Genomic DNA, 19,347 nt, shown 5'->3' with positions numbered 1-19,347 from the left:
CATACCTGCAAGATGTATTTGATGAAAGCAAGATTGAGGTTAAAATTAAGGATGTTCCTGTCCTTAATTAAAAATTAGTTAAGAAAATTCCTGACAAAGGAATTCAGTCTGATAAAAATGAATGTGAGGAGGAAATAGAGTGGAGGTAGAAGAAAATATAAGTTCAAATCAAGGAGAAATTACTGATATTAAGTTAGCCAAAGAGTTTCAGAGGCATAGGAACAAGCAAGAGACTAAGCTTGGCACATGGAAAACACCAAATAAGAAATGAAGAACAGAAAGAGCTGGGGCAGGAAGCAGTCACAGTATTTCATATTTAAAATTCTCTTCTCTTCCTTTGACTAAGTAGTTTTGATCTGGTTGCTTGCTTGGCTTTTGACTTGTCCACTGATTGGGACAGGCTAGGTTTTAAGCTGGACCAATCTTTTCATTTCTGCTTAGAGAAGAAGCAAGTTTGGATCTATATGGTCTAAGGTGGAATGGGTCCAAAGCTTTATTTAACTTTATTGTCCCCTCATAGTTGACAATTAAATGATTCTATTTTAGAATATCTAAAGGAATTTAGCTTTTGATTTTTCTCCCATGCTTTTTTTTTTCTTTTAAGCTAGGTTTTCCCTATTTAACCCAAAATGAAAGTCCAGGGCTAGGAGTACCCCTCCATGGGCATAGCCTTACCACTGATTGGCACAGAAGCTTTGTCCTCCTCAGTTTCCAACATGGGTCAGTTCATTTCTCCTTAGGCAATCTGGTGACTATGCACCTTCCACCTTTCACTGCTAGGGGATCACCATATTGTTTATTTTATTTATTTTTTTAACCCTTACTTTCCATCTTAGAACCTGTACTGTGTTCCAAGGCAGAAGACATTAAGGTCTAGGCAATGAGAGTTGAGTGACTTGCCCAGTTCACATAGTTAAGAAGTGTGTGAGGCCAGATAGGAAACCAGGACCTCCCATCTCTAGGCCTGCTCACAATCCACTCAGCCACCCAGCTGCTCCCCATAATGATTCTTAACTTAATGCAAACATCTGGTTGGTTTAATGCATTACAACTCGGAATTTCTGAGTTCAAAAGATCCACCAGCCTCAACTTCCTTGATAACTAGAATTACAGGCAAGCATCACCATGACTAGATTTTTTTTGAGGAGCAGAGTAAATAACTAAGTGATTTACTCTATTCCAGTGATTTTTAAGAATCTATCATTGTTATTTTGTATGTGTATGTAGGGAGGTCTTTCTGTTTGTACCTTCTGCTTGACAAAACTTATTGCTGACTTTATTATTACTTCTTTAAAAGAGGAGGCAGAGAAGGCAGAAGCAGCAAAATTAGAAGAAAAAGAATTGAGAAAAAATGAGGATGATGAAGATGAAGGAGAAAAAGGCTTAGAAGATAAAATGCCAGACGAAAAAGGTTTAGAAGAACGAACCTCAGAACAGATCCTGGAAGAGGGCAGTGAAAAAGAAGGTAAAGAAAAATACTCTTAATTTTCTGAATTATCTGTTCATCTGATTATATGTTTATCCAGTCCCTAGCTTTATTTTTTAACATTTTAGTTTATTATTTATTCATTTTTAACATTCATTTTTTTTTTAATTTTGAGTTCCAAATTCTCTCCCTCTTTCCAATGCCCTTCCCCATCCACTGAGAAGACAAGTAATATGGCATCAATTATATGTGTGATATTATGCAAAACATTTCCATATTAGCCACATTTCCCCCAAAAGCAAAAGAAACAAAGTGAGAAATTATACTTCAACTTGCACTCAGAGTTCAACAGTTCTTTATCTTAAGGTGAGTGGCATTTTTTCATTATTAATTCTTTGGAATTGTCTTGGATCACTGTACTAATCAGGGTAGTCAAGTCTCACAATTGATAATCATTACAACATTGCTGTTCTGTAAACAGTGATCTCCCAGTTCTTCACATTTTTCTTTGTATCAGTTCATATTTTTCTGAAACCATCCCCTTGTCATTTTTTATAGCACAATAGTTTTCCCTTACAATTATATGCCACAACTTGTTCAGTCATTCTCCAAATGATGAGCATCCCTTCAATTTCCAATAGTTTGCTACCACAAAGAGATCACCTGTATTTTTGTACGTATATGTCCTTTTCCTTTTTCTTTGATCTCTTCAGGATATAGACTAGTAGCAATAATGCTGGATCAAAAGGTATGCCAGCTTGATAGTTCTTTGGGCATAGTTCCAAATCGTTCTCTTGAGTGGTTGGACCAATTCACTACTGTATCAGCAGTTCATTAATGTAACTCTTCCTAACCCACCCCAACCCATCCCACCCACCCAAGCATTTGTCATTTTGGATAGGTATGAGATAGTACAGAGTTGTTTAAATTTGCATTTCTCTAATCAATAGTGAGTTAGTGCATTTTTTCATATGACTATCGATAGCTTTGATTTCTTCTTTTGAAAACTGCCTGTTTTTATGGCTCTTATTTTTATAAGTTTGATTCAGTTCTATACTCAGTATATAGATAATAAATAAAGCCTTTATCAAAGAAACTTACTGAAAAAATATTTTTCTATTACTTCAACATCTATGATGCCTTTTTGAATAATGTAGTTTCCCTGGTTATCTCTTAATTAAGTCTGTTTTAGTTTTTGCTTTTTCTGAGATCATAATTACTACCCCTACATTTAGTACTTCACCTGAAGCATATTAGATTCTGCTCTAGTTCTTTATTTTAATTCTATGTGTGTCTTTCTGTTTCAAGTGGATCTCTTATAAATAAAAACAATATTGTATTCTGATTTCTTAACCATCCTGCTTTTAGCTTCCATTTATTTAATGAACTCATCCCATTTATATTCACAGTTATGATTATAGCAGTCCCCATAGATCACTGGGGACTTTGTTTACCTGAGGCTTTGTTTACCTGAGACCAGAGCAGTTATGACTGTATCCCCAGACTTAGACCACTGCCAGAGACTCAGACCATTGCCTCTAGGATTTTCGAAATCTTGTACAGGGGCCATTATTCCTTATCTTGACAATTCTCTCTCCAGAGATTTATTCTGTATTTTATTGTTTCCCTTGCTCCAACTTTGACCATCACACTCCTAAAGACTTTTAGGAACACCTGAATCCAAATATCTAGAATAGGAGAAATTCTATAAGAAAGGGATTTTCCTTGCCCACAACTGTAGGTTAAAATTTTAGTAAATAAATAAATATAGGACACCTAGATAGTGCAGTGTTATAGAACTGGGCCTCAGACACTATTATGGAGAAAACAGGGGAGTTAACTTAAATATCATATGTGGGTTTAGAAGGGTGAGTAGGAGACAGAAATGGACAATAGGTGGGACCAAAAAAGTTAGGGAAACTGGGTTTAGCTGTTAGGGGAAATGACTGTTGACAGGAGTGATAGTTAGGCCCTGACTGTCACCCTGCTCCATCTAGATAAGGGATAAACACAGAGTAAAACAAATACACACGCTATGAGAACTTTAAGGTATGAAGAAAACAAACAGGGAAACAGTTTAATTGTATTTTGAGAGGATAGGAGAGGGGGTGAGGTGAAACTATGTCTAACTGCCCAGGACTGGAGTCAAAAGGGTAAGTTCCTTAGCCAACCTAGCTTCTGCCAGGTTTGACAGCTTGGCTAAGGACCTGAGGAAGAGGGCTTGGGTTTGGGTTCTCACAACTGATCCAGAGATGTCTTCAGGATACCAGGAACCAACTTCTCCACAGCCAATGATCCAAAAGTAACCAGGTAGGGAAAAATGTCTGCAACCTGTCCACCAGAACACAGGCCTCTTCCCTACTCAGAGTTGACTTGCAGGATGATATCTTCAGCCTTTACAACCTTCACCACTCTCCAAGATCCCAGGTCACATAGGGACTGCTGATTGCACTTCTGCTCCAAACCCCTCTCAAAACAACAATGTCTGTTGCTTAGCTCTCTCCTCTCTATCCCTTGCATTCTATTCAGAATGTCCATGACTTCTAGCAAAGGCTCTCACTAATATGCTTGCAAAAATCTGCCTTTATACTTTTAAAGCCTATACCTATTACAACACTTACTAGCTCTGTGATCCTGTTGGCCTCAGTTTCCTTATCAGTCAAGTGGAGAAGGAAATAGTAAACCACTCCAGTATCTTTGCCAAGAAAATCCCAAATGGAGTGACAAAGAGTTGGACACAACTGAACAACTATTCAATTCAATAAGCCCTATTAAAATAAATAAATAAATAAAGGTGTTTGTTTATTTTAGATTTTTTCCCAATTGCATGGTATAGCCACTAGAAAGATAATGCAGTGGAAAATGTACTGCATCTGGTATCAGAAAAACTGGGCTGTGGATCCAGGTTTTATACTTATTACATTTATGACTTTAGGCTCTAGATTCTTTTTCTGTAAAATGAAAGAGTTGGACTTAATCTCTAAGCATACTTCTGGCTGTAAATTCTTATGATGCAATAAATATTTCTTTTTTTTAACCCTTACCTTTCACCTTAGAATCAGTATTGTGTATTGGTTCCATAGTAGAAGAGCAGTAAGGCATAGGTTAAGTTAAGTGACTTGCCCAGGATCAGACACCTAGGAAATATCTGAGGCCAGACTTGAACCCAAGACCTCCCATCTCCAGGCCTGGCTCTCAATTCACTGAGCTACCCAGCAGCCCTCAATCCTACAAATATTTCAAGCTTATTCAGAAGCCCAGGATTTTTAACTGGACTGTTGGACAAACTACAATATTTTATAAAGATGTACCTTGAACCTACCTCTCATGAAAAGATAAAGTGAATTAGCAAAAAAAGTGAATTTTTTAAAGTGAATTTTCTGAGAAAACTTAAAAATAGTATGGTAGAATGTAGGTAGAAACCAATATCTCATACCCTATACCAAAGTAAGGTCAAAATGGATATACAATTTAGATGTAAAGGATGATACCATAAGTAAATTAGGGGAACATAGAATAGTTTATCTGTCAGATCTATGGAGAAGGAAAGAATTTGTAACCAAATAAGAGATAGAGGGAAGGAGACAATTTGGAACTTGTAATTTTGGAAAACATGTATGGAAAATTATTATTACATGTAATTAGTAAAATAAAATATCATTTTAAAGGGTGTACATTTAATAATTAATTGGTCTTAACAGTACAATAAAACAATGATATGGGATAAACAAGTAAAAATGAAAAAGTAAATATATTTTAAAAGAAAAATATTTTTATTACAATATATTATTTAGGTACAGCAATTACTTCAACAACCAGTGTCAAACAAGCCAGTGAATATGCAGAAGACGTTGAAACTAAAGTTGGTAAATTGACATTTTTGTTATTTTTATTTCTTTAGATTTAAACAAACTAAATAATTACTCCTAGAAGTGGAGATGGGGAGGGAAAAATGAAAAGTAAGTTTTTTAAAAGTATTACTCAAAAATAGTATAAACTTTTTATTATTATATACATATTATGAAATTACTTACTATTATGACTTAATAACTTGAATTTTTAAAAAATTAGACATGGAAAATAGAGAAAATGGTCATTGATATGTTTTTATCCAAAGGTGATAATATATTAAGTAATTTGGTGAAAAGGTAATTACTTATGAATTAAGAGATCTCTCTATCAACTCTATTGTGGAGTTGACTAGGATTTTGGATGTGAAAATGGTTATGAGGTGTAGGTCAATGCTTAAACAAATGGTAGGGTAAGTTTTTTTTATTGAGGGGCATAATTGGAAATGACAGGAAAGGAATTAGTAGATAATTAGAAATTGAAGATGTTGGGGAGAAAGGGAATGACTGAAGAAGCAAGCCACCAGAAGAGATGGAAGAAGATGAGATCAGGAGCACAAATAGGTTGGCTTTGGCAAGAAGAATCCTCCTTAAGCAGATACTGAAACAAAGAACTAAGAGAGATGCTGCAGGTGGGTTTTTTAAGCATATGATAGAAAAGAAGAGGGACTTATTGACTCTATTTTCTTGCTAAGAGGTGAAAGGCAACATAAAAAGATGAAGGAGAAAGAAAAAGGTCTAAAAGTAGTCATTGTGGAGAGAATAATAGAGAATTAACTAAAAAGGAATAAAAGGATTCTTGTGTAGCAATCCAAAACGATAAGCATTTATTAGGTAGCTATAGTTCCAGATACTAGACTTTATAAATTATATCTTATTTGATTCTCACAACAACTCTGTCAAGTAAGTACAAATATGATCCCCATTTTATATTTGAGGAAACTTGGGGCAGACAAAGGCTAAAAGATTTGTCTAGGATCACATAGTTAATAAATGCATAAGGATAGATTTGAACTCAGGTCTTCCTAACTTCAAGCCCACAGTTCTATCTACTGAACCACCTGGCTGCCTACTGGGCCATGTAGTTGATGAGTCTGGATGACAAATTTATAATGAATCTAGATGGCACAGTCCTGTAACTTTCTCAAGCAGGTGTGGTTAACTTAGGCTTTGGCAAGACTTGAGCAAAGATAAGGTAAGGAGCTTGGTGGTGCAGTGGATAGAGTGTCAGGGCTGGAGTTAGGAGGACTTATCTTCTTGAGTTCAAATCTGGTCTCAGACACATTTCACCCTCTTTTTGCCTGAGGTTCTTCATCTGTAAAATGAGCTGGAGAAAAACATGGCAAACCATTCCAGTGTCTTTGCCAAGAAAACACCAAAAGGAGTCACAGAGAGCTGGACACAACTGAAAACAACTGAATTACAGCATAGCTTATTGAACAGGGGAATGACATGGTCAGATTGGAAAGGGAAAAGACAATCAGAAGATGCTTGGCCTAAACTAGGGTGGTAGTTACATGAGTCAACAGAAGAGGACAGATAAAATTATCTTGTGAAGGTAGAATTTTGGCACCTGTTTGGATATGTTGGTTGATACAATATGTTGCTTGGAGTGAGGGAAAGTGAGGAGTCTAGGATAATTCTGATCTTTCGAACTTGTGTAACGGGAAAGATAGTGGTGTCTGAAAGAAATGAGGAAGTTTAGAAGAGAGGGGCATTATGGGGTTAAGATTGTGAAGGGAATTAGGTGGGGCCATAGCAGTGATGATGAACTACAAGAACAGAGAGGGCCACAGTGGACACAAGGACCTGACTTGGGTGTGGTGTGGCTGAAGATGGAAAAGAAAGATAAGAGTTTATGATCAGAGAGAAGAATTTCAGAGTGGGAGATCATAGAACAGTTATGAATGATGGTGAGAGGGAGGATGTTACACTTGCACATCCCTATATGTAGAATAGGTAGAGTGAAAATGAAGGTCATGAAAAATTGAGGAGGTTGAGAGGATGTCAATCTGAATATTGAAGTATGAAATCAGGGCTGGGCTGGAAAAAAGACTGTGAATCCAGGTACTCAAGTTTTTGAGAAAAAGAAGTAGAATGGCCTGGAAGTTGTTAAATAATAACCACAAAGATATCTGTCCTTCATCGGCAACTTGGTCTTTAGCAATACTTCCTTCCCCCTTTTCCTTTATTCCTCTGGCTCCCTGCTATAAGAATATAAAGGCAATTTAACAGGGATGATTCTTTTAGGGGTCAGGTATTCAATGAACAATTTTTATTGTCAGATTAACCCTCTACCTAACTGAGATAGTAATTCAATAATAGTAATATAATGAACTTTAAAAAAATCTCAACTTCATGTCTTAAAGAAGCAGAATCTTCAGACATAGTGGTAACTGCTGATCATCCCGGAGTCCAGGAGTTGGTTGAGGAAGCCATGAAATTTGCAAGAGAGATTACAATTGAACTTCAGTTTGAGGAACAAGCTGAAATATTGGAAAAAGTCTTTAATGATGTAAGATTGTGGACTATAAGCTTTAACAGTGTATATTTTGAAGCAATATTGTTATAATTTTTATAGTAATAATAATCAGAACTTAACATTTATGGAATGCTTATCATTATAAAATGAAAAATAAATACTGGGGAAGCAATTATTTGGGCCATATTGACATTTTATTGTAGAAAGTTATAAATTACAAAATGTCAGAGTCCAGGTCCATTCCAGCTTGGCCAAAAACCCAGAGCTCATGCATCAACTGGTATATATAGCGTCAGATTAAACAGAACACAAATTGAACATGTCTTCTCAGAAGGGACAACCAGAGTTTTCATCTTTTACAGGGTCTTTTTCTTCAAGAAGGTCAAGCCTGTTTCTATCTCTCTTCTCTGAAGTAATCTTCCATTCCATATATGGTGAAAACAAACATGACCAAGGTCACTCTTGTAGCTTCAAAGATAACTGAGATATCATGTCTGGACACATTCCAGGATGCTGGAAACGTGCAAAACTCCCCTTTGTAAAATAACAAAGAACATCCCTTGAAGTGCCTTGCAAAAACATCCTTGCAAAGGGGAGTTTTGCACATATACAACTGTTAATAATGATAGCTGTTAAATCTTCCCTCCCAATCAGATCCTGCAGAACTCTAGTTACTGTGAGGAAAACATTTTGCCTTCTATTTTAAAATATTTTTATATATCTTGTTTTTTTTAATATCTTGTTTTCCCTATATACCCATTTCTGGGACTTCCTAATGACCTATCCTTTATAACCAAGATTAATAGCTAAAAAGCTAGATATGAAAGAGAGAGAGAGAGAGAGAGAGAGAGAGAGAGAGAGAGAGAGAGAGAGAGAGAATGAATAAAAGAGACAGAGAGAGACAGAGAGAAAGAAAGAGGAAAAGAGAGAGAAAGGAAAAGAGAGAGACAGAAAGGGAGAGGAAAAGAAAAAGAGAGTCAGAAAAAGGGAAAGAGACAGAGAAAAAGGGAAAGAGACAGAGAGAGAGGAGAGAGGGAGTTAATAATATACTTCGACTTCTGCTTGGTTTCAGCTCCACAGAGGCCCTGGAGCCAGGCACACCCTGGTGTCTCCCACACTCCTTCCCAGCTTCCATTTTGTATGCTATATTCCACCCTTTAGATTGTAAGCACCTTGAGGTCAGGGACTGTCTTATTCGTATCCTCAGTGGCCTAGCACAGGGACTGGCACATGATAAGCTTAATAAATATACATTGTTTATTGAATTGAATATAGATTTGACAGAACATTTGATAAGTATTTCTTTGCCAAGAAGCATGCTAATCACTGGAAATTTAAGCTAAACAATTAGTAAGTCTCTGCCTTCAAAGAGCTTACATTCTAATGGGGAAGGAGAAAAAATAAACTGGAGCTGGAAGAATAAAGCATGGAAATGGCCTGGAAGTCTGGTGGAAGACAGGATCTAGGCAAGATAAGGAAGGCTCAAACTAACCTGTCAGAGCCAGGACAGTTCCAGAGGCAGAATCCAAGGTTTTAGAGGACAAAAGGAGAGATGATGATTAGAAGTGCCTGGTGTGAGGGGGGGAAAAAAGGTTGGCAAAACTTTCACAATGAAAAAATGTGACCTTATATGTAGTGCTTCACAATCATATCCCCCTACCTCTATAACAAAAGGGGAAGGTATATTCTTACATCTCTTCCTTTAAGGACAAGCTTGATCATTATTATACTTTCACAGATTGTTATTCTATAATTTTCTTTATTCTATTTCTTTCACTTTCCATCAGTTCATAAAAGTCTTCTTATGTTTTCCTGTGTTGTGTTCATCATATTCATTGTTTCTTATAGTAATAGTCTAATATGCTGTAAGAATTTATTTTTCATATGTATTATGTATTCATTCATGTGTATTCTCATATCTGGCAGGGTTCTAGAGTAGAAAGGCCCCAAGTCAATTCCTGTATATCTTAGAGAATTATTGTGTATTTTTGGGTCTGGGGTCCCTGGGGTCAGAGATTCCGTCTACTCTAGTGCTTTTTGCATTTTCTTTGTCCTTAGGAATTCCAAAAGAATGTCTGTCTTTTTTAACCAAATTTGGTTAATAAATGAAGTGGGAAAGAAAAAAAATGATAGCTGTTATGAATGTTGGCACAATTCTGATATATTTTACCTGGACCCTATAACCCCGAGGGATTTTTCTAATTATGGTGCCAACAGTTAAATTGCAAGGCTCACAACTCCTTCAGAGCAGGAACCCAATCTTTAAATAAATATAAAATAAATACTTATTTAAATAAATATAAAAATTAATGTAAAATCTAAGCTTTATATTGCTTACAGTGTTTATGAATGAATGAGTAAATAAAAAAATTATTAAGCATTTCCTAGTTACCTTTCTCACTGCTCTGCACACAATAGATGCTTGAGGGCTGTGTTGAAATGAGTAGAAATATGTGCAATGAAATTTTCCATGAAGGTTATCTTATCAAATGGTGGATGACTGTAATAAATCTATCAGTGTTCCACAAATTCTTCCCCTGTTTATGGTTATATTTGTGCTGATGTAACACTTCTAATTTAGAAATATTTGTTGACTCATTAAATAGGTATGGCATTTTAAGAAAAATCTTTAATTACAAAGCTAATGACCATCTTTTCTGTTCTAAAATACACATGGGAGTGCTCCTTTTAATTGACGTATATTAAGCTAAGCATTTCATTAATAGAAAAAAATCTCTTATAGCTAATAACAAACAATAGTTCAGAAGAGGGAAAATCCTTGCAGAAGAATGTGCATCCATCATCGATCTGTTATCTGTAATTCATTGAGAAGTCTTGTGTTATTCACAATGCTTTGTTAGTACAAGAATAACTATTGATTTCATTAACTTGTAGCATCCAATTCAGTCTATTAAGTACATATCATATATTTGACCCTGCTAGTCCTTTCAGGAGATAAAGGCAAAACCAAATGTAGTAGAATGGAGTGACTACAATATACAGAGAAGTAAGGACGAGATAACTTGGAAATAGAGTGGCAAGAATTTTCTGGGGTTTTTTTAGAATAATAATTGATTGAGAGAGTACCTCTCTCAATTCCACTCCATTCCTGTTACTTCTGCTGTCATGTTCCCCTTCCTCATGCCCAACTTGTAGCCACTTTTAATGTTGGTGAAGTTTCTTAGTCATTCCCAGGAAAATAAACTAAGGAAGGGGGAATGAGTGCTTCCCAATAAGCCTTATTTTTCTGTCACATGACAGTTATCAGAAATTGCCTTATCTTAAGTTACCCCACTGTTAGCAGAACATATACACAAAATTATTTCCTAATCATGGTGATATTGAACTATCATTTAGCTCTTTTCTTAAAAAACAAGACAAAACAGAGCCTTACCTTCTATCTTAGAATCAATACTAAACATTGGTTCCGAGGCAGAAAGACTAGGCAATTGGGTTTGAGTGACTTGCCAAGGATTGCACAACTAGGAATTATCTTGAGGCCAAATTTGAACCCAGGACACCTCATCTCCTGGGCTGGCACACTATCCACCGAACCTCCTAGCTGACTCTCTTTTGACCAGTTGTTTATACAGGAGTAAACAGTGACCAAGTTTTAGGGTCCATTACAAAGGCCATGAAGCAGTGTGTGCCTTTCTTTATTCCAAGTGTTGTTACGCTGTACAAATTTAAAGTCTCAACCTCTAATCAAAAATCGAACTGGATTTCAGAATCAAATACAACTACTTTGAGCATTAAGAACCATCGTGTAAAGGATAGGTAAGGAGGGCAGCTGAGACATCAAACTCGATTCTCCAACTAGTAGAACTTTGAGAGGCTAATGGAAAAAGGAAAATGTGCACCATTTTTCTTCACTTCTTCCCTCTTTTGGTTTCATCTTCCTCTCCCATTTCCTCCTCCTACTCCTAGCCTTTTCCCTTTCTCCTTTGTTTCCCCATCTCCATGTCCCTCCCTCACCTAATGTGGCCAGACTATATACCTTTTGGTTTTGGCATTTGCTATTCTTACAGAATTAAGCTTTATGTTCTCTATTCTTTAATTACAAAGTAGGGAGACTGAATGTTTTTGTATTCTCTGAGTGCTTTCTACTTACATGTATGGTCTTGAATTTATTTTTCTCCCCCCCCCCCACATCAGTCAATGGTGCATGGTGTTCTCAATATAAAATAGGTCCTATCCACTTAATTTAGAGCAGGAGTTCTTAACCTGGGGTTCATGAACTTGTTTTTAAAAATATTTTTATAAATATATTTAGATATAATCAACTCTCTTTTTAACTCCATGTGTTTTATACATTTAAAAACATCCTGAGAAGGGTTTCACCAGACTGCCATGACACACACAAAAGTGAAAAAAAAAAAAACAACAAAAAACCTAGATTAGAGTCTCAGCGATAGTAAGGAGCATGGTGACAGTTCATGTTCTTCCTCCCATCTCAAGTCATGGTTGTAATACAAATTTACAACTTTGCCACAGCTTGCTGAAAAACAGAAGGACAGGTTTCCTGGTGCACCAAAGTATGGAGGATGGGTGATGGATAATGTTCCTTTGAATCGAGAGTTGTGGACAGCTGTAAAAGAGAAAGGACTTCTTCCTGATGTTGTTATCGGGTTAGAAGATACAGAAAACCAAGGTTGGTCAATATTCATCATTTTAACATGAAATGAAATTCCCCATCGCACATCACTGCTATGGAATAATGTTTTTTAACACTTACTTTTTTAAGATTTTGAGATCCAAATTCTCTTCCCTCCCACACTTCTCTCACCTACTGAGAAGGCAAGCAATACAGTTATCAATTATGTCATGTGAAGTCATGCAAAACATACTTACATATTAGTCATGTTAAAGGAAAAAAGCAAGAAAAATAAAGTGAAAAAAGTATGCTTCAGTCTGCACTCAGAATTCATACCTTCTCTCTCTATGGAGGTGGGTAACATTTTTCATCATGGGGCCTTTGGATGGTCTTGGATCATTGTCTTTCTTGAGCTAAATAGCTATGTTTTTCATAGTTCATCATTCTTGTATTCCTGTTACTGTGTACAGTATTCTCCTTATTCTACTCACTTCAGTTTGTGTGAGTTCATAAAAGTCTACCTGTGGGAGGCCAATAAGAGAAACAGAGTCTCAAATAGATAAAAATCTGAGACTCCTCTTTTGACTCCTTTTCTGATCCACACCTTTCCTTAATTGAAAGCTTTAAGCTCCTAACAATCCAGCTGTTAAGAGGTTAACATTCTCTCTTTTGGTCAGAAATACAACTGTTTTTGTTTCAAAAGTAGTTCAGACACTCAAGGTCATAAATTCCTCCAGAAGGGGCATTTGCCCCAGAGAAAATATTCCCTGTCACAGCCTTCTGATAAGGACCCAGCCAAAGTTTGACCTTAGCCGTGTTCTATTTGGAAGCTAATGAGAATCTTTTTGTTTTGATATGACACAATTTGTGTTTCTGTGCAAATGCAAAGTTTTTTTTGGGGTGGGGGTTCTTTTGTGTGAAGTGAGTCTTGAAGTATATATAATAAACTCCATGCTGCAAGAAACACAGCAACAGCAGCAGCAGCATGAGCTGACAGAAAGATGTGTCCCTGTCCACTGATTTCTTATCAACTAAACATTATCATCTTTATCAGATTATCTGGAGATGATAAAAAGATCTTGAGATCTTCCCAGTTTTACTGAAAGTATCCTGTTCATCGTTTCTTATTGTACAAAATTTTTTTATCACAATTATATACCAGCCATTCCCCAGTTAATATACATCCCTTTAGTTTCCACTTCTTTACTGCCACAAAAAAATAGTTGCTATAAATGTCTTGTACAAATAGATTCTTTTCCCCTCTTCTTTGATCTGTTTGAAATACAAACCTAGAAGTGATATTACTAGTAGTCAAAGGGCATACCAGTATTATTGCTCTCTGTACATAGTTCCAAACTACAATAATGTTTTTTAGTTAAAAAAAAAAAAAGAAGCCAAGGGTGAATTAACTAAGGAGCCTCTGCAATGTTTCCTGGGCCATCCATTAAATCATCTTCCCCTCTCAACCAGGGAGCACATGAAAGGTATTTCTAGATGTGTGAGAGATGACTTGATACTAATACCTGCTATAATATGTGAATGAGCACTAGAATAACTAGAACAGAAGCTATGTGGTGGTGTCCCTTTTTCATTCTAAGGAGAAAGATCTTTTAAAATATAAGCAAAGCTTAATGTATTCCCTTTGCATTATAACAATCTGTTTTGAGTGCAACATATTTAAAGAAAAATTTCTAGAAGGTTGGAAAAGATCTTTTTAAAAATCTCTTCCATAAAAAAATGTTATAGCAAGGATCTCTGTCAAAGGCCTAATTTCTCAAATATACAGAAAATGGAGTCAAATTTATAATAATACAGAGAATTACGATCCAATTGCAAAATGGTCAAAGTATATGAACTGGCTGTTCTCAGTGGAAGAAATTAAAACTTACTATAGTTATATAAAAAAATGTTCCAAATCACTATTGATTAGAGAAATGCAAATTAAAACAACTCTGAGATATCACCTTACACCTATCAGATTGGCTAACGTAACCAAAAAGGAAAATGGTAAATGTTGGAGGGGATGTGGGAAAATTGGGACAATGTTGATGGAACTGTGAACTGAAACAACCATTGCTCTCTAGAGCAATATGAAACAATGTTCAAAGAGCCATAAAACTATGCATCCTCTTTTCACCCAGAAATACCACTATTGGGTCTATCTCCCAAAGAGATCAGAGATAAGAGAAAAGGACCTACCTGTACTAAAATATTTTTAGCAACTCTTTTATATTAGCAAAGAATTGGAAACTGAGGGCTTATCCATTACTTGGGGAATAGACAAACAAATTGTGGTATATAGATATAAAGGAATACTATTCCACCCTAAGAAATGAAAAACAACATGAGTTCAGAAAAACCTGAAAAGACTTACATGGACAAGAGCAAAGGGAAGTAAGCAGAACCAAGAGAACAACGTATATAGTAAGGACTAAAGGACTAAATCATCTGCAAAACAAATCTCCAAGATAATCAATGCTATCCCCAGCCAAAAAAAAGAATTATTAGATTCTAATTGCAGATCAAAGCATGCCATCTTCCACTTTATTTTCTTCATGATTTTTTGTATATATAATATATGTCTTCTATCAAAACATGAACAATATGGAAATATGTATTACATGAAAGCAGTGGTATAGCCTATATCAGATTATTTATTGCCTTGAGGAATAGAGGAACTAGGGAGTGAGGAAGAAAATTTGAGTCCTAAAATGTCAGAAAACAACTGTCAAAAATTGTTTCTACAGGTAACTGAAAAAAATTAATACATATTTTTAAAACCCTTTCACCTCTAAATCTAGAATTCTTTGCTCCTGTGCAAAATATAATATTTTGATTGAAGTTATAAAATATAGATCATCTCATAATAAAATTGATAATTATTCTAATGAAGATTTTATAGTTTCCCAGGTCAATGATGTTTACATTCAATTTTTGAACTATAAGTTACTATTTTTAATAGTTGCAAAAACAATGCAAAAATGACTTTTTTTAATTATATTGCAGGAAAATTTTTACTTAGTAGGCTGTTTTTAGAGAACATCGCTGATATTGCTGCTGCGGTGCTAAAAAGAAAAAGGGAAGAAGCAGAAGAAATGAGGGCATTGGAAATGCTATCTAAAAGGTAAACTGTTTGCTATAATGCATTAATAAACCTATTTTTAATATTAAGAAAGATATTGAATAAACATTTAATAAGATATTGTAATTATTCAGTTGATGTTGTTAATTCCTATTGGTAGGATTTTTATAATACAAAATAACTACTGATTAGCACAAATCCTAATTCATTTTTAGGAAAAACTGTAACTTTGCTAAGTACTTTTCACATCTTTAATGAAGAAGTTGATGATATTATCAGTTAGCATCAACTTATTTCTTTCAATCAAAAATCATCCCTCAAGAGGATCTCTGTAGAAGCAACAGTAAATTGGGATTTTTTTTCCCTAATTTAGTCATACCCTAAAATAACACTGCAAATTAAAATCTACATCTGGAAAGATAGAAAGGCACGAGGAAGTTCATGCATAGAGACACACATATATCCTCTGATGGTTTATCGTAGTATGGACATGGCCCTAAGTTCTCAAAAGCTGTACCAGCAGATTTAAAGCTATGAAATGTCCTATCAGACTTAACTTTGGCCTCTGATATTACTGTGAATTATCTAGCTAATGAGAACTATGAATATCTAGCAACCCCAGATATGTGTCCCTTTGAGCTAGAGTCCCAAGTCCCAAGCCACTGAGGTTGTACCATAAGGTTGAATGCAGTTCTCAACAGAAACTGAAGGTGGCGCCAGAGAGCTGCCTGTGAAACTGTCACAGACAGGCAGATCTTTAAAGGTGAGTGGGAGATAACTTGCTTCAACTTTTCTATGAAGCTTTTATACATTATTTTAAGGAGTTCAATATAAATTTAAGGTTTAGAATAATTAAGATAGAATTAACATCTTTTAGTGAGTGAGTAAGTGCAGGTTCACCTCAGTGAACAAGAAGCAGCTTGACGAGAAGCATTTTGGTGGGACTGGTTTATTTAAAAATAAAGAGTTAGGATTAGTACTTATAACTCCTCATTTCTTATCTCATATTTATATTCCTATACTACTTTAATAGAATAAATCAAAGCTATCAATACTCAGTATCAACATATTCAGATCAATCATATTCATATCATTTATTACGTTTTAATTAATATTACAGTTGTCTATATTAGACCTAATATAAATTATACTAATTTTAATATAAAGTATTGCATTTGGCTTGCTTTTCCTTCTACTTTTCATTATTATACCTTCAACCTCAGTTTTTGTTGTTTGTGTTTTGTGGGGTTTTTTTTCTTAATTTGGGAAGGGTTATTGCCCTGGCCATCAAATGGTATTACATGAGCCCAAAGGATTATGAAGGATCTAGAAGAAAGGTGAAAGTCTTTAGAAATAGAAGTGAAAATTAACAATCACAAAAATAAAAATAATTACATCATGGGATTTTATATATGAGAAGAAAGAACGATCCATTGATTCAGTAGACAGTATTTCAATTTCTAGGCAACATCAGAAAATTCACACTTTAGCTTATGATATAGTTAGTTTCTGGCAAGGGTTTGTTATATATATATATATAACTGAGGAGAAGCAAAATTCTGTTTGAAGTCTAATAATATAAGTAAGCATCAAGAATAGAGAATTCTTCCTATAAACCACCATGAGGAATATTCAGTAAATTGGCAAGCTAGATTGTTTCATTCTGCATACTCTTTACTTCTCATTCCTCTGTTTTCACCTTCCACCCTTGTCATGCTAGAAAGAAACAGATAAAAGATCTTCAGGAATATGCTTGTAAATGTTTAGCTACTGGCTCTCCTACCCCTCTTCCCTAAAAAAAAATGCCTAACCCTTTTAAGTTTAGTCTGAATTATGTAATTATGTATTTATTAATCTCCATTATTTTCTCAAGTCTGTACAATCAACAAAATGATAAATCAAACCCTAATTTGTAATATATACCAATTTCCAAGGTGTATATGCTCACAGAAAATTTACCAACTATCTCCATAGAGTTGGTTTGATCTGGCTCCACCCTATCCCTGACTGTGGTACACAATTGAAGAGCCTCTCTCAGATTTCTATGGTACATTTACAACATTATTTAATCCAGAAGGGAAGAGAATATTTTAAGTAAAACTATAGCAAAACATTATCTTCAAAATTACTACATATCGTATCAAATTGACATGCATCCAAGGCTGCTGTCTATGTTGGGCTTCTGAAGAATTTGGTTAGACTAGAACTGATAATGGATGTAAAGGTACATCTACATTCACAACTTTGGAAGATGATTCAATATTTCTTATTTTCATGGTTATAACATAAATAAGATGCTGTTGCCAACATAGTAATAAAGTATTCATTTCCCCAAGGCCTCCAGATTCAAGTGATGCCTATCTTGGAACAAGGTAGAGATGGGGAAGTGGGATGCAAAGGAGAAGATGGAGCTAGGATGCAGCTACTTTCCTTTGGGAAATTTATCTTGGGCTATCACTTAAGCCTTGGTGTGCCTACCAACATTTATCATCTATCAAGATCTTGGTTTCTTCCATTAGTGTTATTTGTACTTTAAAAAAATCCCTTATCTTTCATCTTAAAATCAGTACTAAGTATCATTTCCAAGGCAGAGGAGTGGTAAGGGATAGGCAATTGGGGTTAAGTGACTTGCCCAGGGTCACAGAGCTAGGAGATGTCCACCTAGCTGCCCCATTTGTGCTTTCTTTGGCAACATTAAATTACTATCTTCCCTTCTTGGCTGCCTGATCACAGTGAGAATTAATTATCTTGGTTCAATATTAGTGTTGGTGAAGTTCTGCATTTATATATTGCTTATTTTATATTGCATATTATATATATGACAGAATTATTCTTCATCCTGATATCAGTTGCATATATTAAACCAGATTGTTGAAATTAGGATTTCTGAGGCATGGTCAAGGCTCACACGGGTGCACTGGTCCTTCCATAACACCAACCTCATACATATAGTTGAGCAGGAAGAGTGGGTAGAGCTTAGAACTTTCCCAGTTTATACTGGCTCCAAAATAGATATTATAGTAGGAAGCAGTAGCTCCAAGGAAAGAATGGGCCTGGTCTTTATGGTACCCAGATGGTTTGTATGCCCCATGCCTCAGATGGTTCCACATGCCCTGCTCTTCACCTCTGTAGGGAGCCCAATATCATGGCTTTTATCACTTAGAACACCAACTTACAAAACATAATTGGAGGAAAAGAAGATAGGAGAAAATAAAAATTAAACTTAAAAAAGGAAAATTGTCAGGGCCCAACTGAGACCTCTTCTCTTTCTTTACTCCCTGAGGAAACCATCTATCCATTTGACTCTGACTGACTCTCTCTCTCTCTCTCTCTCTCTCTCTCTCTCAATATATACACACACACACACACACACACACACACACACACACACATACATATATATATATATATATATATATATATATACACACACATATATTCTGCAAGCAGAATCTGTCCAACCTCAGTGCTAACCTCTTCTGGGAGGAGTACAAATGCTATCCTATCCCTCTACATTTGATCACATTATACAGTCATAGATTTTGGGAAAATTTATCCACTCTACACACATACTGCAAACTCCAATTCAGGAACTTCTTCAGATCTTTAGAGTTTAAAGTGATAGCAGAATAGAAAATTTACTGGTTCTATTATAGGATATAAACATTGAAGTTTAAATGCTCTTGAGTATAAGCCTCAAAAAAAGTGAAAAGTAAAGAAAAACAGAATAATATCCAAAAAGAAATAATATCCAATAATATACAAAAAAGGTATCTAATTCTGTCTGCAGACGTTGAAGTTATGAAATTGCAAAGATGTTCATTTTGGAAAATTCTTATTTCAGAAAACCAGATGAACCAACAGTTAAATTTAAAGATAAAGAAAAAGAAGCTGGTGAGTAACTTAAAAGCAAGT

General features: G+C 35.3%; 1 protein-coding gene across 1 annotated transcript in view; it reads left to right on the top strand.

The window, feature by feature from the left end:
* Positions 1–19,347, top strand: part of AK9 (adenylate kinase 9) — a 170,258-nt gene that overhangs the window by 46,127 nt on the left and 104,784 nt on the right. Inside the window, exons 13-18 of the mRNA XM_044675407.1 lie at positions 1,298–1,465; positions 5,221–5,292; positions 7,644–7,789; positions 12,251–12,407; positions 15,357–15,474; positions 19,277–19,326. Coding sequence (XP_044531342.1) covers positions 1,298–1,465; positions 5,221–5,292; positions 7,644–7,789; positions 12,251–12,407; positions 15,357–15,474; positions 19,277–19,326 — 711 coding nt within the window. The remainder of the gene's footprint in view (positions 1–1,297; positions 1,466–5,220; positions 5,293–7,643; positions 7,790–12,250; positions 12,408–15,356; positions 15,475–19,276; positions 19,327–19,347) is intronic.

Source organism: Gracilinanus agilis, chromosome 4, assembly GCF_016433145.1.
Source record: "Gracilinanus agilis isolate LMUSP501 chromosome 4, AgileGrace, whole genome shotgun sequence".
NCBI lineage: Eukaryota > Metazoa > Chordata > Mammalia > Didelphimorphia > Didelphidae > Gracilinanus > Gracilinanus agilis.
Note: the sequence above shows the minus strand (reverse complement) of the source record. Positions and strands in the feature narration are given on the sequence as shown.